This window comes from Populus trichocarpa, chromosome 16 (assembly GCF_000002775.5).
Source record: "Populus trichocarpa isolate Nisqually-1 chromosome 16, P.trichocarpa_v4.1, whole genome shotgun sequence".
Lineage (NCBI taxonomy): Eukaryota > Viridiplantae > Streptophyta > Magnoliopsida > Malpighiales > Salicaceae > Populus > Populus trichocarpa.
Genome location: NC_037300.2, coordinates 12,538,878 through 12,549,512, shown reverse-complemented (window position 1 = coordinate 12,549,512; position 10,635 = coordinate 12,538,878). Strand labels below are relative to the sequence as shown.

The following is a 10,635-nucleotide window of genomic DNA, read 5'->3' as shown; positions in this document are numbered from 1 at the left end:
AGTCGCCTCTAAACACAAACATGCAAATACAAAATTATAAGTCATAATAAACAAAATTTTTAAAAAACGCAACACTGAATGCTAAGATTAAGATTAAAATAGAGAATTTTTATGATTTTTTACTTCCCAATTTGGGAAGAACAATGGCACCTCTTAAGAAGATAGCCGTGTTGTTATTGGTTATATCTGAGACAGAGGGACATGGAAATGGAAAACAAACTAGTTGCAGACTCTTGGTGACTGGGTTCGATGCAAAATCAGTTCTTGCTATTGTTCAGCACTTCAGGTACATGAAATTTTGTAGTTTTGCTCGTCTTGCTATGCTATTTAGTCAGTTTCTAACTTGTTCGATAAAATTCCTCTATGAGTTTAACCCCATACAACGAAATTGCGTCAATCAGCTTTACACTCGCATACTTTCTGTATTATATACAAGTTACAAAACAATAAAACAAGAAACAAAACCTGCACTGTCCTTGTCTCTCAAGATGGCGAAAAAGATGAGAAGGAAGAAGAGGAAGAAGATATCGGTGGTGACTGATAACAAACACATTTTGGGTCATGAATGACCTTTTTAATTGTGATGTCAAGTTTTGTGCAGAACACACAGTACCTTCCTCCAAAGTAATCTTCATTGTCCACTTCCACTTCCACTTCATCATCATCATCAGCAGCAGCAGCAGCATCTGTGTTATCTTCTTCTTCAGAAGTTTCTTCAGGCTCGATCCTCCAATCACCTCTCGCGTAGTATCTGAATCCCAACATTGGAAGAAGCACCAAAAGGATTTTATCTATACGGTCGTCGTAACATTTGTTTATTTTCTTGGAGAACAAGAGAGGTGCCACCACAATTCCTGATCCTAGCCCGAACCCCAGGCCAGGGACTATGAACTGCCAATCAAATTCTTTTCTTTGGTTGCTTCCCCGTGTAGAATTTGATTCATTGGTATTGGAGCATGCTAATTTTAACGGAGGCCCGCATAATCCTTGGTTACCTTCAAAGGAATCGGATGAGAACGTCAGGAATTGATTGCCTGTTGGGATCCGTCCCACTAGCCTGTTATATGAGAGATTCAGGACTGAAAGGAATGTCAGGCTTGTTAGCTGTGCTGGGATTTGTCCAGACAATTGGTTAGATGAGAGATCTAAGGACTCGAGCTGTGACAGGTTGCCTAAAGATGATGGAATTTGGCCTGTGAGTACATTATGTGACAAGTTGAGAACATAGAGGGCATTGAACTTTCCTATGGCATCTGGTATTGGCCCTTCAAAGTTGTTGCTTGAAAAGTCAGCAGAGGTAAAGACAGTTAATATCTTCACCAGCTCCAGCTCGAGACCCTTGACTGTGACTGTTATTGAATCTTGATAATACAGTCCATTCGTCAGCTGCAGGGGATCATATCTTATGTGGTCAAGGCTTCTGTTTCCACCTTCCATCATTCCTTCCCACGTTTTCAAGCAAATATCTGATAGATTTCCTATGAAATGGTTGAAAGCTAGGTCGACGATCTGAAGCCTTGGCCAAGTGCCTTCGATTTGTGGACATCCAATATGCCCTGAGAACATGTTGTTTCGCAGAACAAGGACACGAAAACTCGATATGCTCTTAAGAAGACACGGGAAGCTGTCATTGATTTGATTGTTCCCAAGGTCTAAGACCTCTAACATAGTGCAATTTGCCAGAGATTTTGGAACCTGCCCTTGCAAGTTGTTTCCACTCAGATCCAGAGTCTTCAATTCACAGCTTCTTGGAAATTTATCAGGAATAATTCCATCGAAGTTGTTTCTCCTTAAATTTAGAACACGAAGAGTCTTAATCTTATCAATTAAACAGGATGGTATTGCTCCACTCAAACTGTTGTTAGACAAGTCAAGAACTTGTAGCCATTCGGTATTGCATATCGATTGCGGTATTTCTCCGGTAAGGTGATTATTTGAAAGGGAGAAGAAAAGGGTAAAGTTGAAGTAATTACCAATGTTAGGGGGGATGAAGGAAGAAAATTTATTGCTTGAGTAATCCACATAGGTAATATATGATGGAGGAACTGGAATGCTCCCTTGGAGCTGGTTATGATGCAGGTCTAAGATGCTAAGACCAGGAAGAGACAAAGGTCTTTCTAGATCAACCAGAAGATTGCGTGAAAGATTCAGATATTGAAGAAGAATAAGTTCTGAAATCCAACCAGGTACCGGCCCAGTAATTTGGTTGTCTGAAAGGTCTAAATGGAAGAGTTTTGATTGGTTCCTTAGATCTGGAAACATTCCCAGGTCGCAAGAAGCTAATCTTAGTTTCTTGATTTGGGGAAGGGAAGACATGTTGGAATTGCCACCACTTGATTTCACGGTCAAGTTGTTGTATGAGAGGCCAAGTGTGGTGAGATTGGGAAGTTTCTGAATCCAATGTAATTGCAAGGTGTCGTTGAGCATATTGGATGAAAGTTCAAGGACATTGAGTTTTGCAAGACCAAAGACAGAACTGGGAATAGGACCTTCTAACTTGTTGCTGCTCAAATCCAGGGTATCCAAAAGAGAGGAAGACACGTTTGGAAACTCAGGAATCTGTCCCCCAAATCGGTTGTTGGAAAGCTGTATCTTCTGCAGCGACGGGATTGCAAACAGCGATGAGGGGATGCTCCCGTTGAATGCATTGTACCCTAAATCAACATAGGTGAGGCTTCGAAGGCCTTCCCAGTGACCGGATGGAATCTCACCTTTTAGTTGATTGTGAGAGACATCTACATAGGTGAGATTCTTGGACTTGCGGAATGATGGGAGTGTGCCTGTGAACTTGTTGGATAACAAGTCCAGATAAAACAGCTGGGTGAGATTAGCCATTGAATTTGGAATTGGTCCAGTGAAATTGTTACCCGCTAGCTCTATTCTGGATAATTTCTGGAGTTCACCAATGGACTGTGGTAATGTTCCTGAAAAATTTGTGTTACTGAGCAGGAGGGTCCGAAGAGAGAGATTCTGATGGAACTCCGGAAAAGAACCCTGAAGGAATTTGTTGTATTGTAAGTCAAGGATCTCTAGTGTTGGTACCTGGAATATAGCTTGTGGAAATATACCGTTCAACTGGCAAGAGCTGAGCTGCAAGGCAGTCAATTTCGAGTAATTTGCAAGGAATTCTGGAACTGGAGTAGACAAATTATTACCGCTCAAACGAATTATTGAAAGAGACTGAAGCTTTGCAAGGGAAGCATCAAGAGGGCCTGAGAGATAGCAGTTGGACATGCTCAGCACTTTTAGATTAGGCAGTGACGATGATAAGGCCTTGCACCAGTCATTGCCGTGTGCTGATATATTAACACCATCAAGAAGGAGCTCTGTTAGGTGTGTGAGATTTTGAACCAATGTTGCAAAATTAGGCTGCTCGAGTTTCAGTGCAGGACTTCCAGGGAAGGAAAGGGCAGACAAATCAAGACTGACCAACTTTGTCAGCTTTGAGAAATCATTTGGAATCTGGCCTGTAAAGCCAGCATTGGACAAATTCAGTGAAATCAAATCCGTGAGGTTGGCAAACCCGACTGGCAGAGCTGTGCTGAAGCTGTTGAAAGACAAGTTTAGACTCTGAAGAAATTGAAGTCTGTAAAGCCCGCTTGAATCGCCAAGTCCACCAGTGATTCGTTCGGAGCTCAAGTCCAGGCTGATAACACGACCACTACCCTCATCGCAAGTTATGCCTGGCCAGTCGCAGCAATCTGGGGTTGAATTCCACTTCACTAGTTTTGCAGATACAGATTGATCAAACACGAGAGTGTTCTTTAATTGGAGTAACAAGGATTGCTGATCTTTCCGGCACTGGCCAGAAACCAAACACACATTGACACCAAAGAATATTGTCAAAAAGGGTATCAAGAAAAGCCATGTAAAGAGAGGAATTTTCATTTGCAAACAATTACGAGACACCCATATAACCGAAGATGGAAAAGCTTGTTATTAATCTGGTTTTCGTATAGGGAATGAAACAGACATGAACATGACCGTTTTAGGTTCAGTTCTTTGCCACCTAAATAGACTCAGGTTTTGCTCGGGACGGTGTCCGACCGAAAGTGAAGAATGGGAGGCAGAAGAAGAAGAAGCAGCAGCTAAAGAGAAAGGATTGGGAGAGATATGGAAAGAGTCAGCAGCAAAATGTTTGTCAAAATAAACTCTCTATGTTTGTAGGCAAAATGAAGGTTGTAGTTGAGAAATGGAGTCGAACTATATTAGACGCGTTTTGTTGTCGGCTTTATTTTATTTGTTTGTTTAGCTTCTGGTTTTGAACCTCTCTTGCAATGTATAGAAAAATCAACGCCTTCCCCCCTTCCCCTTCTTCTTCTTTTTTTTTCTTTTTTTAATTACCTTCGGCTAATTAATTAGAATATGATGGATGATGATACGGAGGCTGAGGCCCATGACAACGTGTCATATTCTCTTAGAGTGTGTTTTTATACCTTCATATACAAATATTAAAAATAAATTTTAAAAAATAAAAAAATATTATTTTAATATATTTTTAACTAAAAAATATTTTAAAAAATAAATAGTAAACAAAGACTAAAGTAAATAATGCAGGCAGCCTAACCAAATTGACTTTTAGGTAAAGAAGCAGTTACTAATTGATAAGCTGATTCTTCTTCACCTTGAACAAAGGAAATGGTGTTTGAATTTCGAACGTTGCTTCAGAATCAAAAGTGGTTTGGTGCTTCACCACTCTTTCACAGAGAGAGAGAGAGAGAGAGAGAGAGAGAGCAAAACAAAAACCTAAACCTAAACCTAATCACGTGAAGTGAAAGCCATGAAGACCAAGCTGCCATAGAATATGATTTATTTTAGGAGGCCCAACGGATTTTCTATTATTGCAGGTAGATTTCTTTATCACATTATTACGAGAGGTTTATGAAAATATGACAATGATTTTTTATTTTTAAAACCATATAAATACATAAAAAAACTATTTTTAAACAATAATAAATTTTAAAATTAAAAAAAAAACACTGTTTAGATCATCATTTCAATTTCCCATAATATATAACAAAGAATTTTGTTATTTTATATTTTAATTACTTGACACATTACAGTTGTTTGTATAAAAGAATATGAATTTTGGATGATTTAACATTATATTGCATTAGGTGGGGCCTCGTGGGGGCCCCACTTTCAAGGTGAGAAAAGTAGAAAACAAAAACTAGTTACTAGTTAATAAAATAGCGTGTGAAACCGTCGACAAAAAGGGCATCTTGAACCTAACTGGAGGCTGAGTGATGACGTCATTTTTTGTCTGTACATACAATTTCATCCTCTTGGGTTAGACTTTTTAGGTGACTTTGATTGGAGTTTTTGTTTTTTTCTTTAATTACAACAAAAATTATTTAGTTAGCTAAATATCTTTTTAATTTTTGCATTAGTTCTGTACATAATTATATTTTAATTTTTAATTTTATATAATCTAAAATAATATTTTTTTTATTTATAAAGACCTATTTGTTATTTATTTTACATAAAAAATTTATCTTACAATAATTTTAATGAAATATATATTTCTTTAAAAACCACAACTATAAATATATTTTTTAAACCTCTTTTTCCTATACGCAAAAACTATTTCAATTCCATGCTTACACTTCAAGTCATTATAACATGATACCGTCAATTTTACTTTAATCAATGGCAAATGAAAGGTAATTTATTATTATTATTATTATTATTATTATTATTTTATCGGATTTGATTGGAAGTGTGGTTGCGGTTTTTTTTTTAAAGTATTTTTCACTCAAAAATTCAACAAAATAATATATTTTTTATTCTTTAAAAATTATTTTTGATATCAGTATATTAAAATGATTTGAAAACACCAAAAAAATATTAATTAAAGTAAATAAAAAAATAAAAATATTTTTAAAATATTTTTAAAACACAAAAATAAACCGGGTATAAATTCTTATATATTATGTAATTGTATCCGTGAAGGAATGAATTAGTAGTACCAATTTTTCAGAATTCCACAGAAGAGTCAACATTCAATCATATAAGAATTTACCTATTCCGGGACTTCTGACTAATTAAAAGTTCTGAATTCGAATTGCTAAATTTCTTTCTGGTAGTGATCATCAAACACTTCGATGTTAGGCAGGAGTCACAACACTCCAAAGCTCGAAATAATTTATTAGTTATTTTTGTCTATAAAATGGACCCTTTTAGTTAAAAAAAACCACATTTTAGCCCAGAATCTATAGCTATTTTATGTATGTTTTCATGTGTAAATAATTTTTGTATCTCAATATGCCTTTCCAGCTTCAAATTCTTAACTCCTTCCTTGGTACGTATTCAACGAGTAATCATAAGAAATTAATATAAGATTATTGAACCTATTACCAATTCAATAATTGTAGATTGTCTTTTGCAAACAGAAATCGTGCAAGACATGGGAGCGACTTCATGCTAGATTAGATTATTTTAACACACAAGTGGAGTCATAATTCTTCCTCCGATGGGCCCATCTCAAGCCAATCTCCCCTTCGTTACCGTCGTAAATTGGTATTTGGAACCCCTCTATGGTTTGATTAATTTCAGGACTTCTTCTGCTAGTGTTGCCATTGGCTGTTTCCTTGACACTTTAGCTAGCCAATAGCAAGCAGCAATGCACTTGGATATTATGAGGGAGTGGAGACTGGACAAACATCATCTAGCCTATCAATTTCAAGCATGGAAACCAGCTTATTAAGTGTGTGTTTTGGGCATCAATTAGGGTATTCTTAAATTTGTTTTCTTGTGATGTGTTCAACCACTATCCCAATCTTTCGATTTACTGGCAAAATTTTTTGTTAGTATTTATACTATTATTATGTTGGTAATTAATTTACCAACGAAATCATTGACGGAAATGCTCTGTTGATGAATCTTTCGTCGGTAATAAAAAATATTATTACCGATGAATTTACTGATAGAAAAAGCGTGCAAAAAAAAATAATCCGTTTCATTCCGTCGGTATTTCCCTCGAAAAAATACCGTATGTAATTCTGTCGGTAATTATTTAAAAATATTTTTAAAAATCCATTTTACAAAACCATAAAATAATTAAAAGTAATATAAATCAACACTCTATAATACTCAAAAAGCTAAGAAAAAAGAAGAAGAAAATCATATGAAAAAAAAATCCTACAACAATATTCATACAATTATTAAGAACAAAAACAATTAAAAATAAAAAAATATAGTGAAAAAAAGAAAAAAAATCTTACCTTAATGTAGTTGCAAGTGAAGCTAAGAAGAAAATGTTTTTTGTAAAGTATATTAATTAAAAAAAACTAAGAAGAAAAAAGAAGAAAGGAGAAGAATTCATACCTAAGCATGAAGGAGAAGAGAAGAAGTTGAGGAGAGAAGAGAAGAGAAGAGAAAAAAAATGGATATTGATGTTTTTTACATATGGGGAAGAAGAAGAAGAAGAAAGGAGCCCCATCTGTTGTGAAATTATGGATTCTAGACTTTTTATTGGAGCGTTTTACTGACGGTTATACTGATGGATAATTAAATATTAATATTTTTAATTATTCCGTCGGTGATATCGTTTGTAATATTTAATTTAAATTTTCAATTTAATCAAAAAATTTCAGAAATCGCCAAATATCACCAATGACTTTTCAATCCATCGGTGATTCCGTCTGTAATATTTAATTTAAAATTTTAATTTAATAATTTTTTTTTAGAAAACCAACAAATAACATCGATGACTTTTCAATTCGTTAGTGATATCGTTTGTAATATTTAATTTAAATTTTCAATTTAATCAAAAAATTTCAGAAATCGCCAAATATCACCAATGACTTTTCAATCCATCGGTGATTCCGTCTGTAATATTTAATTTAAAATTTTAATTTAATAATTTTTTTTTAGAAAACCAACAAATAACATCGATGACTTTTCAATTCGTTAGTGATTTTGTCTGTAAAGAACAGTAATTAACAGTGCAATTGAAAACTGAACAGTTCCAGAACTCTCTAGAAAATACCGATAGAATTTTTCGTTGGTGATTCCTTTTGTAATTGACATGATGAACAATATTCACAATTTACCAATAAATTTACCGACGGATTGTACCGACAAAATAAATTCCGTCGGTAATTCCGTTTGTAAAAATGACACGTCATTGTTTTTTTTTATTTTTTTTAATTTATTTTTTCACTATAACTCCCTTAATAAATATCGAGAGAATTTTTCTATCAATTAAATTCATTGACAATTTACTAATAAAAATATTTCCTCAATATTTTTATTTGTATTTATCAATTTTATAAATTATTTGTTCAATCAGTCTAGCAAACATTGCTCGTCTACTCCATAGGAAGGACGGCATGCTCACATGAAGTGATCGATGGATTGGAATTCTACTGAAGTGGGAAATGGAGAATGGAGAGAAAGAAAACCACAAAAGCGCTGCCAGTGTGACAGAAAACGGACCTTGAAGTTCACTTTTTCTGCTACAATTAACCTGTTGAATGTATCAATGAAAGTGATATCCATGGAAAAAAAATTCCTCCTTCTAGAGGGGTGTCAGTGAATTGACCCCTGTGGCTGTCAGTGCTCACTATAATTAGTTTCTAGCTGTGAGCATTAAGGGAATAATTTTATCTGCACATAGAATGAAACATGCATTGGCTTGCTATAACTCGTCTTCACTCACAGATCATACATAAATTAGTGAAGAAACACAGAAGGTAGATCGACTGCAGGATGCAATGCTAGGAGGGATGGCATTTATCACTTTGGTAATTTGTTTTTTTTTAAGAAAAAAAACTTGATCGTATTTTCAACTGTGATCATGAAACATTGAAGCAGCAAGGCATGAAGGATCCATACTTGGGGAAAACTTGTGAGCCTGCTAGGTTGGTGGGAAGTCCACATACTAAATACTGTGCTTTGCCCTCAAGTCCATGTTACGCTTTAATATCTGTAGAAATTCTGTCCTCCTGATTACTGAAAATGCCAACATCTTTGACCGCAACACTTTGAGGAAATGGGAGGCTTAGTTATGGTATTGGTCCCCGTCTTTTTGCACTATCTTCATCAGTCAAGAAGCCTCTTCTTCCTTTTCATACTTACCTCCTACCTGAAAATAATAAACAAAGCATACCCAGCACAAAATTCCTGGCATATATAACAAAAATAGAAGAAGAATAACATTCAGAAGAACGTAGACGGTAGATTGAAGCATTTCTTGCTGGATGAGGGCAGTGGGCTGTCTCAAAATTCCTCGTAATTGAATAACACCTGCAGTGGGCTGTCTATCAGCCACTTCTAAACTAGGCAACAGCTCCAATTAAACCGATCTTTGGTATGCAGGAGCCATGTCGCTTTTGAGTCCCTAAAGATTTTTTAAGCAAATGCTGTCGGCTTCAGCTCCTTCTTCTATATTAAACTTACCGGTAACTGGCCGGCCGGCTTGGTGGCCAGACAAGCCATCTGTAATGTATCCCTCATTCCTTCATGTGGCTCTCATAGAGATAAAGCAATTCAATAGGGCCAAGAAAGAATTGGAAACGAGGTAATAATTGAAATAGTTGCTGCCAAGTGCCAAGTCACGCAATTATGGGCCAGGGAATTTGGAGAAATTTGATGTCCTAACAGCCAGTAGAAATCTAAAGAATGCAGGCCCAGCTACACCATAACCCCTACCATATCCACAAAATCATTCGATCCACATCCCACTTTGTTTTGTTGGGAAAATATTGTTTCTCACATGCTATATACAGAGTCATATTTCTGGACTTTCATAGTGATTTTATATATTTATTTCCGTAATCAAAGTTTTTTTCTCTCCTCAATCCAGTCTTTTTGTGGTCAATTAACTCTTATTTGTTGAAAAGGGCAAAATTAAAAAAATAAGGGATCAAAGTGAAAAAGACAGCAAAACTTGGTGGCACGTTTCAAGTTTTCATGAAAAGTTGATTTTGATCCTTATACTTTTCATTTTTTTTCTTTTCAGTCCCTTTGGTTTTTAAGATTTTAATTTTAGTCTAGAACTTCATTTTCTTCATGTTTAGTCTTTAGTTCGAGAGAGGGAATCACTGGATTTTGGCGATAAAGAGAAAAAAAATCGATTACACCGATTTAGACCATAAAAAAAGTTAATCTTAAGTTTCATTCGATGAGGAGAGTCTCACCTAGGTTTTTTTGTTCTTTAAATTGCCTGAAATGGTAGATATGAGCTAGAGAATGCTTTTTAATTTCGAGTTGATTTTGGATTTTTATGTCGTTATTTGAGTAATTTGAGTTCATAGATAGGTTTGTCATGGTGTATAAGGTGTTTTCTAAGTGTTTTGGATAAAAAAACAGGTTAAAATCAAGTTTTTTAGGAAAAGAAATCCTTGGCCTAAATTTTCAGCGATCTTCAGGTCGCCTAAAACTAGGTTAACCGGCAACACGTCATTTTCCACAATAGTTTAGGTCATTGGTTTTTTTTTTTGCATTTTTTTTCCTTTTAATTTCATCATTTAGTTTTTGGCTTTTATTAAAAAATTTATAGGCTGTTTTTTTTTTAGATTTTATAGATTTTTATAATGTTTCTAAATAAATATTATTTATTTTTTATTTGGTTTACGAATACACTTTCAAAATCTTTTTCTAGTCCGAGAAGACATTCTTTCTATAAAGCCG

General features: G+C 35.0%; 1 protein-coding gene across 1 annotated transcript; it reads right to left on the bottom strand.

Moving 5' to 3' along the window:
- Nucleotides 1-241: 241 nt before the first annotated feature.
- Nucleotides 242-4,273, bottom strand: LOC7460373 (receptor-like protein 40). Its single transcript, XM_002322965.4, has one exon. It carries the CDS (start codon nt 3,886-3,888, stop codon nt 484-486), a length of 3,405 nt encoding a protein of 1,134 aa, XP_002323001.2. The 5' UTR covers nt 3,889-4,273; the 3' UTR covers nt 242-483.
- Nucleotides 4,274-10,635: the final 6,362 nt, after the last annotated feature.

Bases quoted from the DNA above. Each gene is read 5' to 3' on its own strand.
- LOC7460373 (XM_002322965.4), bottom strand. From the start codon at position 3,888: ATGAAAATTCCTCTCTTTACATGGCTTTTCTTGATACCCTTTTTGACA.